General features: G+C 38.6%; 3 protein-coding genes and 1 non-coding gene across 5 annotated transcripts in view; 1 reads left to right on the top strand and 3 right to left on the bottom strand.

Moving 5' to 3' along the window:
- Nucleotides 1-1976: 1976 nt before the first annotated feature.
- s1pr5a (sphingosine-1-phosphate receptor 5a) lies at nucleotides 1977-4848 on the top strand. The gene is made up of 2 exons (XM_024271335.2): nucleotides 1977-2193; nucleotides 2747-4848. Exon 2 carries the CDS (start codon nucleotides 3037-3039, stop codon nucleotides 4162-4164), a length of 1128 nt encoding a protein of 375 aa, XP_024127103.1. The 5' UTR covers nucleotides 1977-2193; nucleotides 2747-3036; the 3' UTR covers nucleotides 4165-4848.
- A 2389-nt stretch (nucleotides 4849-7237) lies between these two features.
- On the bottom strand, nucleotides 7238-10631 carry spc24 (SPC24 component of NDC80 kinetochore complex). Of its 2 annotated transcripts, none has more exons than XM_024272386.2 (6): nucleotides 10425-10631; nucleotides 9825-9999; nucleotides 9616-9760; nucleotides 9422-9526; nucleotides 7640-7716; nucleotides 7238-7427 (listed from the first exon to the last, which is right to left on the bottom strand). In XM_024272386.2, the coding sequence occupies exons 2-6, from the start codon at nucleotides 9988-9990 to the stop codon at nucleotides 7321-7323; spliced, it is 600 nt and encodes a 199-aa protein (XP_024128154.1). In that variant the 5' UTR covers nucleotides 9991-9999; nucleotides 10425-10631; the 3' UTR covers nucleotides 7238-7320. The 2 variants fall into 2 exon arrangements, with proteins under 2 accessions (XP_024128154.1, XP_024128155.1); XM_024272387.1 differs by having other exon boundaries at nucleotides 10339-10436.
- Nucleotides 10632-11204: 573 nt separating this feature from the next.
- Nucleotides 11205-15052, bottom strand: part of kri1 (KRI1 homolog) — an 8592-nt gene continuing 4744 nt past the window's right edge. Inside the window, exons 14-18 of the mRNA XM_024272728.2 lie at nucleotides 14266-14428; nucleotides 14072-14202; nucleotides 12818-12882; nucleotides 12656-12751; nucleotides 11205-12578 (exon numbers count right to left, since the gene is read on the bottom strand). Of these exons, the coding sequence (XP_024128496.1) occupies nucleotides 12143-12578; nucleotides 12656-12751; nucleotides 12818-12882; nucleotides 14072-14202; nucleotides 14266-14428 (891 nt within the window). The 3' untranslated portion in view covers nucleotides 11205-12142. The remainder of the gene's footprint in view (nucleotides 12579-12655; nucleotides 12752-12817; nucleotides 12883-14071; nucleotides 14203-14265; nucleotides 14429-15052) is intronic.
- On the bottom strand, nucleotides 12954-13050 carry LOC112147023. Its single transcript, XR_002919368.1, has one exon. It is a non-coding gene; the product is annotated as a Z30 small nucleolar RNA (small nucleolar RNA).

Below are 15052 nucleotides of genomic sequence, written 5' to 3'. Positions count from 1 at the left end.
CAGTATTATAAACTTTTCTATAATTGTCTTTTAAAATATCACTGCAGACATTACACTCCATACTATCACATTTTTGAGATTATCCTGCATGGGACAAGGTGTCTTTTATTTTGAAAGGAACCTCTGTCAAGTTACAAACTACTTTATATTTAGAAAAAATACATTTTTTATGCTTTATTTATGAAAAGAAATGAAAACAATAATAGTAACAGTGAAAGAAATCGGTGTCTTATTTTTCTAAAGGGTGAAGTCAGACATGATGGCTCCTACTAGACAAGTCCAAGCCAGGAAAAAATTCCAGTCAAGGCTTTCTCAATGGATTTATCTTCTTTGGGGCATACTTTTGAAAATTCTTCTGGGCCAGCCTGATTTTTGCATAAAATCCAATATGGCGGCCAGATATTCAAACAGAAAGACTGAAGAGGACCAAACTGACAAGGAAAATGAAGTTCTCGATTCAGAACTGGAAAAAAAAACTATCCATAAAACACAAAGAAGAAGAGCATCTGCTCCTGTTGGTTTTCTAACTATCACCATGCATTACTAATAAAGTTATTTTTCGACTTTACCCTTCCTCTGTGGTCTGTTTTTGACCTGGTATGTCTCCTCTTTTGGTTGTTTTATCCAGTTCAGATGAGTGTTCACACCTGCCAAACAAAACTAACCACACACAGAAGGACACACAAGGACCCAAACTCTGGATTGGACCAAACAGCGCAGTGTGAAAGCAGACTTCAACAGACAGTTGTGGTGGGCGGAACTGCTCCAGTCAGAAGAGAAAAAACTCCGAAAACCACCAGCAGACAGTCAAAACTGTAACTGAGACTTGGACTTTTATGACAATTATATAAAGCCATTTGTCATTAAAAAGCATGGAGGTGAGTAAGCTGAACAAGAGTGACTTCATGCGTGTTTTTCTCAAGGATATCCCTCTCCTTTCGAGGTACAATGAGCCTGCTTCCTGTTTAGAGAAGGCCCAGTCCTGTCCTGCGCTCGGCCAGCCCTCGCTTTACGCAAGTTCCCTGCTCTGCTGCAGACGTCATGTTTATTTGTGTGCCGCCGGATGAAAAAAAAAAAAAAAAAAGTCATAAATCTGGTTTATTGGAATAGTAGTAGAACCTGTTGTAATGTGAGAGTTCTTGTGTAAGATACTATGAGGAAACATTTGTTTTATTTCCAGAGAAACTTTCTAAAAAAACAAATTAAAATTACAAAAGTATATTTAAAAAAATATATCTTTCTATTTTTAAAACCCTTGTTTTTAATTTACATCTACAAAAGAACAGAAGAAACAGACTAAATTCTTTTCAAGACGATTACATTCTTAAAAAAGCCACAAAAACGAGCAGTCAGTCTAATGAGAGGGTGAAACACTTTCAGTTGGGCATCACTTTAAACTCAAATAAAACAGCAAACACTTTTAGTCTTGTGTCGTGAACAAATGAAGGACTAGACAACCAGAAATGGAGATTTGTCTAAAAATGTTGGGCTTTTTTTCTGAACAAGTGACAGAAATTAGCATTCTGGAAAGCAGCTTTCAAGTGGTAATTTTAGTAAGGGGGAAGCAAAATAAAAACAGATTTCACATTTGAACATTTTTGGATGTTTTTTGCACTTTGAACATCGTTTTTTCTTCCTGGAAGTCTTTAAAAACTAGGCATGAGCAATAATTACAGATGAAGTCTTTCTGTAGAAAACCAATCTGATCCAGATGCTTTGTTGTGACAGTTGTTCTGCTTTTAAAGGAATACTGGCTCACATTGTTCACTTTTTCTTAGTACTTTGCGATTTTTTAATCAATCAGAAAGATGAGAGGTTTTCTCTAATGGATGAGGCACATAAAAATATTATTCTTTTGTTTGTTTGTTTGTTTTACTGTAACAGCAGCCTGATTCCAGATAAAATGCTGACAGAACATTTGATTTTCCTCGTCCTCTGTGGTAATGACAAACAGAAACATCTGTCAAACATCGATTTATAGGGTAGCAACACAACAACAGGGCCTGAAGTGAGGAGGGAGGACAGCAGAGACCAGCCCCCTGCATGTTCAGCCCTGCCTCTCCCTGAGCGCACCTCACACTCGCGTGCGGCCGCGGTGCGCGCTGATCGCTCCTCTCGCTCCTCTCCTCTTCAACGCTGATCCCTGCACTCAAGACATTTCTGTGGATTCTTCCCCCGTGGAATTTCACTCAGGTATGTTTTAACCTCTACTTTTTATTTGTAAAACTTTACTTCCAAACCCTTTGATCTGCGTGGTGAAAACTTTTTCAGCTCAGGGAGTTTCTTTCAAGTTTCTCTGCCAGAATCATGAAGCCAGCGCGGCATTTTCAAAATAATAAATAATCAATTAAAAACTTAAGCATATCTTAATATCAAATTTAGCCGGGACCCTAAAGGTAATCTGAATGTAAGGGGAATTTTGGTAATAAAAAACATGAATTGTTTTGCGTAATTACGCAAAGTTACGCACCGACTTCTTAGCCTTTGGCACAACTTTAACATTTTTTATCCACGTAAAATTGTATTCAAATTTTAACGCAAAGATTAAAGTCACAAAAGATTCTTCACATGTTTTGCTTTTCATTTTATACATCCAGATTTCTAACAAACATCGATGTTAGTAAATGTCGTTTTTTTTACCATTTAAATTTTTCTGGACATAATATGTTTTTGTTTTTTGTATAACAATGACTGCAGCTTATATTTGCTAGTAAGTATTAACCTCCCTCTCCTTTGTTTCTTGCAGACTGTCCTTCACCTCCTCCTAGTGTCTGCACCAGGCAATAAAAATACAAAGATCTAGACAGGAAAATTCGGAAACCACAGGAAATCCTTTCTGATTGCATCAAAAGGAAAGTGTTTTCCTTCTGCTTACGAGCCAGTCGAGACAGAGGAATGCCCAACCACAGGACTGTTTAAGCTCTTTGCCTGTGGATTTACTGTAAACGCCAGATAAGGTGCAGACAGGAGCCTGCCGATCCTCTTTGTGCTACACAGTCTTCTTCAGTTCCATCTGCTGCACCTCCGACTGCAGGGATGGTTTCCACATTCAGCCAGTATCTCAATAAGACCATCATCTATGACCACTACAACTACATCGGCAAAGCAGACGAGAACAAGTACAAGGAGGGAATCAAACCTGTTGCCATCGCTTTCCTGCTGGTCTGCCTGCTCATAATGGCCGAAAATGCCATTGTGCTTGTGGCTCTCTGGAAGAACAAGAAGTTCCATGTGCCCATGTACTACCTACTGGGAAATTTGACTCTCTCTGACCTGCTGGCAGGCTTGACCTACATGGTGAACATCATGACGTCTGGACGCGTCACCTTGAAAATGACCCCCGTTCTCTATTTCCTTCGAGAAGGGTGTGTGTTCATCACGCTGGCTGCGTCGGTGATCAGCCTGCTGGCCATCGCCATAGAGCGCCATGTCACCATGGTGAGGATGAAGCCGTACCAGGGGGACAAGCAGGGCCGGATGTTGGCCCTCATTGTTGGCAGCTGGGTGCTGTCTGTGTTCCTGGGCATCCTGCCTGTTCTGGGGTGGAACTGTCTTGGGCGGCTGGAGCAGTGCTCCACCATCTTCCCGCTCTACGCCAAAAGCTACATCCTCTTTTGCATCACCGTCTTCAGCGCCATCCTCATGGCCATCATTGTGCTCTACGTTCGCATCTTCCGCATCGTCAAATCCAACACCCAGCGCCTGGCCTCTGTCCCACAGCGCAAAGGATTCTACAGGAAGTCGCAGAAGTATATGGCGCTGCTGAAAACAGTCACCATCGTCCTGGGAGTCTTCATCGCCTGCTGGCTGCCCCTCTTCAGCCTCTTCCTGTTGGACTTCTCCTGTCCAGTTAAAGGCTGCAAAGTCCTCCTGAAGGCAGATTACTTCCTGGGAATCGCAGTGTTCAACTCCCTGCTCAACCCCATCATCTACACTCTGACCAGCAAGGACATGAGGAAGGCCATCATCCGGCTGCTCTGCCAGCCCTGCCTCCTCACCGAAAACGGGCAGGTTCGCAAGATCGGGGTGCACTTCCTGGACTGCAGCACCACTAGGATGGACGGCACCTCACACCGGCTGGAGGGACTGGAGACCACAGTGTCCTCGGGTAACTTCACGCACTCAGCCATCAAACCCATTTACCCCCAAATCTGCAGGACGTGATGAGCTGGGTCACCAAAGAACTTTACAGGAACTGAGCAAAAGCTTGTTGTTGCACTTTGAAACAATCTCTGTGATCGTCCTTAAAAAAAACAGTGTTTGGGACTGATTGGGAGGAAACGTCGTCAAGCTTTTCCGTGTTTGAACTTTTAGAGTCTCGGTCGAGGCCAGTATTATGGACTTCTATGTTCCTTCCATGAATGAAGAGGTTAGTTTACATGTACATGTGGGGATATTCCAGGCATCAGATGTGTTCTCATGGCCTGCTGCCTGTGCAGCATAAACAGCATAATGACACGTTACGCGGACGGAGGATCCACGCCCAGATTTAATGTCTTCCATGTGAGTTCCTGGACATCAGAGAAAGTGTCAGATGTTCTGCAGCTTTACAATACTGAAGGATGAGTGCCTTAGAATAAGCAGGTCTGAGTTTAGCTGAAAAGTGACGGCCGTTAGCAACACTTTATGGAGCCAGGTCGCCTTTTATTCTGTGAAATGAAATGTTTTCCTGTGAAAAAGCACAGAAATAACATGAATGTGACAGAAATCTCTCCGGGTTCTGGCCCGGTTCATGTTGTGCTCGTTTTTTTTAATGTAAAAAAATTAAATATTTCTACTTCTTTTGTAAAGTTTTCACATAAGTTATAACATTTTTATATAAGCACTGAATAAACATATTTGAATGTTTTTTACGTTTGTCTTCACTTTTTTGTTTGGTTTTAAAAGGTTAAGAAAACTCAACAATATCGACTAAAACCGCCACAGGAAAATGAACTCTCTTCGTCGGGCGTTAGCAGGTTTGTTTGATGTAACTGCAGCAGGGCGATCAAAGGGAAGTCGAGTTAGAAGCTAGTGGCAAAATGCAAAACCACCTGCGAAAACCATTTGTGGGGAAGAAATCGACAAACAGCAGAAGAGTTTTTCTGCTGACGGTAAGTCGGCCACAGAGATTCCCTGATCGTGCATGGCAGTCTGAGCTGCAGAAAGCCTCACTGCAGCAGGAAGTCGCCTCTGACCGTCTTCTTTCCAAAAGTCTGTTGGTTATTTGTTTTACTCTAGTGCAAAACTGTCAAACACTCTAGAAGAAAACAAATATTTGGGGAATTTTTGACGATGCAATCAACTTTTAACAGTTTACATTTTTTTGCAAAGCTAAAGGCCTGTTTGTTATTTTATTTAAATGATTGTGACTGCTATGAACACAGCATCCATCACTGCACTGTCACGCATGCCTCCAGCTGCACGTTTGCTGAATGAGATCATCTTTCTCCATTTCCACTTCACAGACCGTTCATTACGGAAAAGCAAAAAGACCCACTTCCTCTTTATTAATCCTGCCTCGTAATTGTTTCTATTAACCTAATATAATATGGTATAGAACATTATTTTATCATTATTTAGATTATATTAATTCCCCTCAGTTTTACTTGAGCTCTGAGTTTAATTTTTTGCTGATATTTTACTCATTTCAACCATGTTGATGGAGTTTTATTTTGGTAATTATTTGAATTTCATGCATTTTTGTGGGATCGCTGAGGCGAAGTATAAAGTTTTAATGAATGAGTTGAAGGTAAATTTCACTCTGCACTCGTGTCTATAATGTGTTAAAACAATAAAAGTCATGAAAGACAAAAGATTAAAAGCAACAAAAGTCTTAAGATGGAAGGAAACTTTGGGGCTATTAGATTAAAAAGACATTCAAAGATAGAAATGACAATAAATGCATATACTAAAAAGACAAATAAACAAATATTTTTAGATTAATGAATTATACAAATGCTAAATTACTTAACGTAAATGCTCAGATGTTTAACTGTTAATGTCACAATCCAGAAACTGGAACTTTCAATCAACCGATGATCAGAATCAAGGAAGAAAGATCAAAGGGAAGCAGCTTTTATTCTGAAATCAATAAAAGACAATAGTCTAAAGTAAGATGTGTAGATGTGACATTATTGTTGTAAGGTCCCAGAGACTTTAACTGCTAATAACTTAGATTTTAACATAAGTTAAAAACTGAAATGTCCACTACAACATCAATTTTCACATTTTCTAATTCGATGGACTAAAAGCCATTAAATATATATATTTTTAAAAACAACTTATGTCAATAAAAAGTTGAAAACTAACAAAAAAAATTGACTTCAGAAGTGGAAGTGAAAATATGTTCTTAAATCAGGGTTGGGTTAATAAAGCAGTTTTAGGCTGAATGTTTTAGGACAAACGTTTATTGAGTCTGAACTAAACACAAACATTCCATGAATTGAAGATTACATAAATTACTACAGATTTGTAAAAAAAAAAGACGTTTTTCAGTGTGAGTCAGGTCTTAAATACCGTCTTAATTTTTTTTTCAAATAAACTTTAAAGCAACACGATGTCCTCTTTAAAGCCACAAAGAGTTTAATTAGACAACAAAGGGGGATAAAAAGCTCCACAGTGACACCTAATGTCCACTTTCCTCATGCAGGGGGGGCTTCCATCAACGGAACAAATAAAAAAAAACACCTTCATGTTCAAAAGAGTTCAAACTAAGCTTAAAAATGTATAGATATTATCATACAAATAGCTAATTAGTTACTGGTATGAATTAATGATTATAACAAAAATATGGAGTTTCTACTGTTTGTATGTTCACCCAATGAATTGGATTTCCTAAACTTAACAAATAGAACAAAACCAACAAAACTAACTAAAATTCAGATAAACTTTATACAAAACTTTCAAAGCAAAAGTGCAATAAAATAATTTTTCTTGATCTATGGTTTTTATTGAAAATATAAATAAAAATCTAACGCTTTATTGTGAACTCAATTATCATTTCTGCACCAACTGCTTCATGTAAACACTATTTGCTCTGCACACTGAAGGTTGAAGTCATTTCTCAGAGAATGACCGATTTCTTTAATTAGGTAACTTATTCATCTTTAATTATTCATAAGCACTTTTATACATCAATTTAAGAAATATATTTCTGCCTTGAACCGTGTTGACTTTGTGATCTGTGTCATTTTTTTAAAGAATACCTCACTTTCCATCACTATAAAATCCTCCCAGGAAATAAAACTCAGTCAACTTAAAGTAAAAGTAAGATACATTTTATTGTTAAAAACAAATACAAACAAGACATCCACGAACAATTACAAACGAGGAGGTCTGCTACCACTGCGAGCAGACAAAGCCCCACAGCTGGTCGCTGACGTCGATGCGAGAGCGCGTGGTCGTGTCGATGTGAATGGGAGTCGCCAGCTCTGCGCCGTAATGAACTGTGATGGAGAATCCAGACGTCAGATCAAGACGATAAAGACATGAGAGAATTCAACAACAGTGACTAAAGTTTCCCAAATGACTGCTGTGCTGTTATTACCTAACATTCTGTACGTAGGAGAATTTCATCTTGTTAAGATAAATCGTGGCGTTTATGAAGGATACATTGCATTTTGATGCCAGAACTGAAGGACGGCAGTAACAAACATACCTCCTTTTAAAATGTTGGGTTGAGTGTCGTACTCCCACTTGATCTTGGTGATCAGGTAGTACAGCTGAGCCACATGTCTGCAGAAGGAACAAGAACGTCTGGATGAATCTTCTGTCACACATGAACATGTTGATGTAATATTAGTATTAGATTGAGGTCAAAGAGAACAGAACTTAATTGAACTAAGCCACAAAAGCTGCACCAACAAGTTACCAAGAAGACCCTAAAGCACACATGTCAAAGTCAAGGCCCGGGGGGCCGGACCGGCCCTCCAGATCATTTTATTTTATAGTTATTAATGGCCCAATGTTATCTTGTGCTTATTTCAAAAATTGTAAAATTTGGATAAAATATATTTTGATGGTGAACAAAATATTGAAAGTTATTTAAGGTTTAAGTTGATTTATTCTGGAATAATATTCCTGCATTTTTATTATTCATAATTATGTTAAAAAGTTACAGTTTAAAAGTTTTAAAAATCTGAAACTCTGTTAGTTTTTTGGACTATTTTGGCATTTACTAAGATATTTAGGCTATGTTGGAGTTTAGCTAATATTTCAGTTACATTCTAGCTGTTTTGGCTAATTTAGACTTTTTCCCCATCTTTTTAGACTAATTTAGAGTTTAGATAATGTTTTATCTGGCTATTAGCTTTAGCATTTTTAGCTATCAATTCCAGCACCTTCAACTATCAGAACCAGCATCTTCAGCGGCTAAATTCAGCTTACAGCATTCACACTAGCATTATTACAAGTAATGCTGTATATCTAGTTCATATTTATGTTAAAAAGTTACATTTTTAAAGATATAGTTTTATAGTGTTCCATAAAGGTTTATCGTGTTCGACCTGCGACCTAAAGTGTGTTTTGGCCCCTTGTGTGATTGAGTTTGACACCCCTGCCCTAAGGTGTGAATATTACTGAGTCCTTCATTATTTTGAATATTTTAAATGTCACAGTGAAGCTATTTTGGAATTAACCTTTATTTGAACCAGAGGTCTGCAACCTTCAACACTTAGCGAGCCACACGGGTCGATTTCTCACAAACACCACAGCGAGAGCCACAAAGTCTAACGTCACCCTTTAGAAAAATAGGACACTGATTTGTATTTACATTATTATGATAAATGCAAATAAACTATTGCTTTTTTTGCATAAATAAAACTTGCATATAAAAAGAAAATAGCCTTTCAATAACTTTTGACAAAGGTTCATAACTTCCTTTCAAAACAAAAGACACCTTGTGTCACAAAAAAATCAATAAAACTGTTTGACTTTTTGTGGTGGATCTCAGTGAAGAAGTTGTAACTCTAAATTACCAAAATTAAATAAGAGCCATACCATATTTTTCAAATCATAAGGTGCACCTAACATTTTTTAATTTGTTAAAAAATAGAAAATGTGCATCTAAAGTCTGTCCGTGTTTACCTCAAATTGGTTATCTGTGGTAAACAGCATTCAAAAATCTTTCAAAATGTATTAGTTGAACTTGTGCGTTGCTTCATTTTTACTTCACCTTTCAAAATGTTAACTTTTTATTTTTCTTTAACCACAGAGACACAAGGGAGGGGTAAAAGAGCCACAGGTTGCAGACCCCTGCTTTAAACTCATTATTCGTTTTGGGTTTGGATGGCAGCTGCACCTCAGTGGCTCTGAATATAACATGTTTTATTGTATATTCAGCTTATGCAAGTAACAAACCTAAATCCTTAAATCTAAGGGAATGTGACCAGCAGACACACAGCAAACCCGTTAAAATGCAGTCTGGATGCGTGTCACTCACACTGCAGATGGGATGACCTCGGTCGTGTCTTCATCCACTTCATTCTGGAGAGTTTCCAGCTCGCTCTCGCTGCATTTCAGACTCTCCAGCTCTTTCTGAAGAAACCTGGAGGAACGTTAAGGGTTCTAATAGACTAGGAATTTAAAAATACATAATTTCTCAGTTATATGAAAAAAAAAGTGATGGAAGGATACTGTATTTCTGAATCGGTGATCTGGCTTTTGGCTGTGAGCTTGTTTAGCTGCTCCTCCATGCTCCTCAGCTCCTTGTCCCTGCGGTGCTTCTCCTCCTCCATGTCCAGCAGCCTCTGACCGGCATCCTCCTCTACCTGAACAACATCTGGAGACCCGAGAAGAACGATGACAAGCTGCCATCTGAGACCACCAAACATCTGCATCCTCACCTTTCAAAATCTGCGTCACAATCCTCCTTGTTTCTGTGTGTCGATCAAACAGAGCTCGGTGTTCTGCTTTCACCTGCCGCAGAGTATCAGGCTGGCTGCTGTTGATGAAGGCCACCAGAGCCTCACCAGTCTCCTCCAAGTCCTGGAATTTGTGTCCTTGTGCCATCCTGGGAAGCTACAAATCAAACCACAGATCAATGTTCTGCTGTGCAGCCTGTATGTATGCAGCTTCTGCAGCAAAGAAATGAGTCCAGAGGGAGGAAATAACTACAAAGCTATGCAAAAACAAGCTGAAAACGCTTCATGGTTGACCATTTTTAAGAAACAAGATATTTAGTTTGATACAATCCAAATAACTAACTAACGCGGACGAAAACAGTCAATTTTAAACGACTAATCTACTTATTTTATGCCACTTTTATGCTAATTAGCTTCAAGTAAATACGTATTTTGTGCTTAAAAGAAATGATACATTATTTGTATTCGTTATACTTATACAAACAAAACACACTACCGATAATAACACTTTTGTTGAACTAAAACGCCGCGCTGGGGATAATATGTAGCTATTTTTTTAATGGAAAAGCTGTGAAAACAAACCGTTTGTTTTTCTTCCGCGATTCAAACTCAGTCCTCCAGTGCCGCGCTCGTTCTTCTCTTCTTCTGTGGTGGTTTAAGCAAAGGAGCGCCCACACCGCCTCTGCTGTTCGGAAGGGAAATTGCAACGAATATTTGTTATTTCAAGTGACCTTTTTCTAATTTTAGTGGCACACATACCATCTATAAAATCATCAACAGTAAGCAAGGAAGTGGAGAATATTTTTGTGCTGTAACAACCTCCCCTGACTTACAGTTCAAACCTGTTTTTTATTGTTCCACATTAGAAGACTGTGGGTTTGTGCGGTGAACAGAATGTGGGTGACACATTCACCAAAACCTCCAGAAAATCAGTTTTTTTGCATCTCCCACAATTTTTTTTTATTGTTTTCACTTTTTAAGCAGGAAATAAATAGTATTTTCAAAAAAGAGAAGAACACTGGGAACAAATTAATATTTCAATTTTTAATACTGTTAAATTTATTTGCAGATTTATTAGCTCAAAATATATTTCAGTGTGTGATTTTTACTATTATAAAAAAAAATTAAAATGAATGCAATTGGTGCTATATTTGAACCTAAGCTAATTTTGAGGAAATTCTTACAAATAAAAGTAACTCACTTCTCAATTAAGCTTTTTTTTTAGAACTCTAATTGATTTAATTGGGAATTTGTTTTTAATCGTGGCACAAAAAATTGTTTTTCTGCATTAATCACTGAATTTTGCAGCAATGGGATTTTTAAAGCTGAATTTTCAGCAGTTTATTTAAAGAGAGAAATGTCTTTTTTAATATTTTGTGAATTTTGATTATCCAAGTATAATCGTTTTTCTTGTATTGCTTTTGTGCACCCAGTATTTGTTCCTTTTACTTTTAAGTTGAACTTTGTATAAAAAATACAGTGGAAATGCAGTTGATTACATTCTAATGAATATTTGTGTTCAGCAGGTAAACTAAATGTACAGTATTTACATTTGAGGAACAAAAATTGTAAATTAAATTAGGACTTTTTGATAAAAAAAATATAACTTTTTCATCTGTAAAACACATAAAACAGCCTAAAAACAATTTTATTTTTAACCCTTTCACATTTTCTGAATTAATTTAGAATATTGTTAATTACTTCCTACCTTTTTTTTCATCAAATACCTTGTCAGTGAAGGTCACACTCACCAACGATGGTAATCAATATTTCGAATCCAAACTTTAAATGTCAGAAAAACAAACAAATTCCTTCAAAGATTTTCAGACTGATATGGAAAAATTCATGCGTAAGTCAACCTTTACATGCGGCTTCCTTTCCCCCAAATGTAGGTCAAAGTCATCTGCTTGTAGGGAAAGTTTGGTTTTCTCTGAGCATCACTGTAGTGAAGACAGTAGCAGTCTGAGGCCACACAGGTCACTGATTCACACAAACTCTTTCATGTGGTTTCCTGCTTTTCTCCTGAACACCGTGGAAAACAACCCACGTAAAGGCAGGTGGAGCTTATTTTAGCTCCATAGTGGTGTCAGAAAGTTCCCCGTGTTTCCAGAGCTAAATTCTAAATTTAGTTTATATTTACACAACATGAAGAAATTAAAGAAAGAGACATTTTCCTGTTTGTTTTGATCAGAAATATGATCATTATCTCTTTGAGTTAACTCAGAAAACTCCAAAAGGGCAAAAATAAAAAACATGAACCGGATGTTTTCTAACCGCTCGCTGTGAGCAGAAGTTTGAGTTCACTCTTTGTGTTTCTGCTTCAGCTTCTTCTCCTGGGCTTTCCGTCTCTGCCGGCCGAGCTGTCTGAAGTACAGTCTTTTGGGGTTCAGCCCGTAGGCCTTCAGCCGCTGCCGACTGAACTCGCGCCCGCCGATCTTCACCCCCGAGCCGGCGGACAGGAGGCGGTGGCCTGAGCGCTTCTGCTTCTTCCCGGACCATTTCTGCCCGTTCCTTGCTCTGGTCGGTTTCTCCACCTCCTCTTGGGCTTCTGTTTTCATCTTTTTCTTAGGTATGAGGAACTCCTCCTCCTCCTCGACACCGTCTTCTTCCTGCTGAGGATTCTCTGGCGTCTCTTTAGCGGAGTCATCTTCCTCATTTCTGTGTTCTGCGTTCTTCAGACGATCTCGCCGCTTCTTCCCCACCTTCGTCTTGGCGTCCTCCTCATCTTCATCGTGTCTAAAGATCGATTTCACACAAACACAGAATATAAACTCTAACTTAAAACAACAATTCTCTTAACAGATGTTACTTACTCTGTATAAACTGAACCCAGAATTTCCTTCTTCTTTTTTTCATTTTTTGCTTTGATTTTATAATTTTTCAAGTCGCTCAGCTCCTCCTTGTCAGACCTGAAATGGAAAGAAAACTGTGGAAAAAGGTTTCAGACAAACAAAATCAACAGCTGAGGTGTGTACCTGAACATGCAGGTCTTCTTCAGGGAACACCAGCGGTTCAGCTCTTTGTCGTTGGCGTTCAGAATCTGAAAAACGAAGACGCACATCTGTATTCTGCACAGTCGGCCACAAACCTGCAGCAGCTGCTGAGCGGCTGCAGCTCAGAGAGAAGATTGAAGCGAGATCATTCCCTGGTCAGAGCTCTCCCCGGAGGGCAGCAATACCAGATCAGTCCTCACAGCTCATCACGGCAGCAGATGAAAACACTTAAACCTTTCAGGACAATTTCAGTGCAGATCTGTCCTTCTATATTTTTATAGAAACCACATTAGTGGATGGAGCTTCAGATCAAAGTCTTGTCATTGTGCCATTATTTGTTCAACACAACACAGATTTCACTTTAATGAAAATTGTGTTTTTAACAAGTTCTTGTGGCATTTTTCTCAAACAAAAATTAAGAGTAAACCCTAGTTTCTGAGTATTTCTTTACTCAAATTGTGATGGATCAAGACCAGATGAATTGAAAAAGTTTAGGTTTTTGTCTCCCTGCTCCACTCCATTCTGATGCATCCACTTACAGACAAATAGATCCACGAACATCTTTGTTTTCCTCATCTGAGATGGAATCTGGATCAAAGCTGTACAGCTGGATGAATCAGATATTACTTGCTATTTTTTTGCTATGCTAAAGCTAGCTTCGGGTTGTGAGGGTCTGTATGCTAGCAGGAGAGTGTAAACAAAGGAATGATGGGATTGTTACAGGCTTTTTGTTTTTGGCTAAAAATAACATCATCGTAAGTAAAAGATCCCTGGGAAAGATTTTACAATGGGAAGAATATAGCTGTTGTTGGACTTTAAAGGGTAACCAAACAGGGACGTTGGAAGCTGACTCCACCCACAGCCGAAATGTGAAAATCCTGTAAGTTAAAAGGTTAATCTCCATTTGTGAGGAATTTTGTTAAATGTTAAATAAGACAAAACATTCCTTCAGTCAAGTTTCAAATAAATAAAACCATAGAAGTAAATGTTTTAGGAATCAACTTGGAAATGTGCTAATCATAGTGATGCTGTAGTAAAAGTCTTCTTGTGTTTGATTGTAGAAAAGAACTGGACTGAGTGACTTCATTCATTGATAAATGCTTACTCCAACCAAATTAAGTCGATTCAGTCGCCATTTTTTCTTCTGTTGCAGTACTGAATTCTAAGATGTGACTCCAACTCTTCTAGAACCTCATAGAACCCTGCGCTCAGAGCAGACGGCGCTGCGGCTCTCACCTCCTCCATGGTCAGACCAAAGTCGTTGGGAACCACCTGTCTGTAGCGAAACCTACATGGGAGGTCGTCGATGATGTCCTCGTAGTCCAGCTTGTAGTACTCATCCAGGTACTGCTCAAAGGTCTTCTCCTCTGCAGACAAAGAGCGTCAGGGTGAGCGGCACGGCCACAGACTCCTGCAGGAGCCGTACTCACTGGGGTCAAACACCGGCTTCTTCTGAGTGACCGCATCTGCAAAGTGCGACTTCTTCCTCTTCTTCCCCATCAGCGGCAGGTCCTCCTTCTTCATCTTCTTCCTCTTCTCCTTCTTCTTTTTCTTGGACGTAGAGTGTTGACTGGGGTCGTAGTCTGCATCCATCTAGAGAGGGTTATATGACGTTAAATTTCCAACCAAAGTCCCCCACGAGCGTTTATCAAACTCCAACGTTCCACAGGCACAATTCTGAAAAAAAAAAAGGTAAAAAAACAAAAGGGAAACCTGCGTGTGATTGGCCATTTTCTAGGCCAAAACTGACGCCGTAACTGGATTATTGTTTCATTCGTTTTTCAATGTAAAATAAATGAAAAAATGTACATTTAAAATGACGATTTCAGATAAATTATTATTTTCTAAACTATTACAGAGAAACAGATACATTCTCCGTGTTTCCATTAAAGTATTACATCAAAAATAGAACAAATAAACCAAGATTTTTTTTTTAAAATTCATGTTTGAGTTTGCAACTCAAGTTTATATTGTATATTTTCTATGTTCTATGGAATAAGCTCCCAGCTCATGTCAGAGAGGCCAGCACAGTTTCTACCTTCAAAACTAGCCTTAAAACATTCCTCTTTGGACAGGCGTTCTGCCAGGCTAGCTAGTAATCAGACAATATTCCCTCCCCCGTGGTCCTGGTGAGGCTAGATTAATAAATTAATATTGATGCGTTTAAATATAAATTTAGATTTTCTATCATGGTTATTATTCAGATCAGCTCTGGGG

This window comes from Oryzias melastigma, linkage group LG8 (assembly GCF_002922805.2).
Source record: "Oryzias melastigma strain HK-1 linkage group LG8, ASM292280v2, whole genome shotgun sequence".
NCBI classification, from domain to species: domain Eukaryota; kingdom Metazoa; phylum Chordata; class Actinopteri; order Beloniformes; family Adrianichthyidae; genus Oryzias; species Oryzias melastigma.
The sequence above is the reverse complement of the archived record's forward strand: the minus strand, read 5'-3'. Positions and strand labels throughout refer to the sequence as shown.

Excerpts from the sequence above, each read along its gene's own strand:
- s1pr5a (XM_024271335.2), top strand. The coding sequence starts at position 3,037 with ATGGTTTCCACATTCAGCCAGTATCTCAATAAGACCATCATCTATGAC.
- spc24 (XM_024272386.2), bottom strand. The coding sequence starts at position 9,990 with ATGGCACAAGGACACAAATTCCAGGACTTGGAGGAGACTGGTGAGGCT. Across the intron at positions 7,717-9,421 it reads GAGGTCATCCCATCTGCAGT|ACATGTGGCTCAGCTGTACT; the intron begins GTGAGTGACACG and ends TTCCTTCTGCAG. Across the intron at positions 7,428-7,639 it reads ACCCAACATTTTAAAAGGAG|TTCATTACGGCGCAGAGCTG; the intron begins GTATGTTTGTTA and ends TCTCCATCACAG.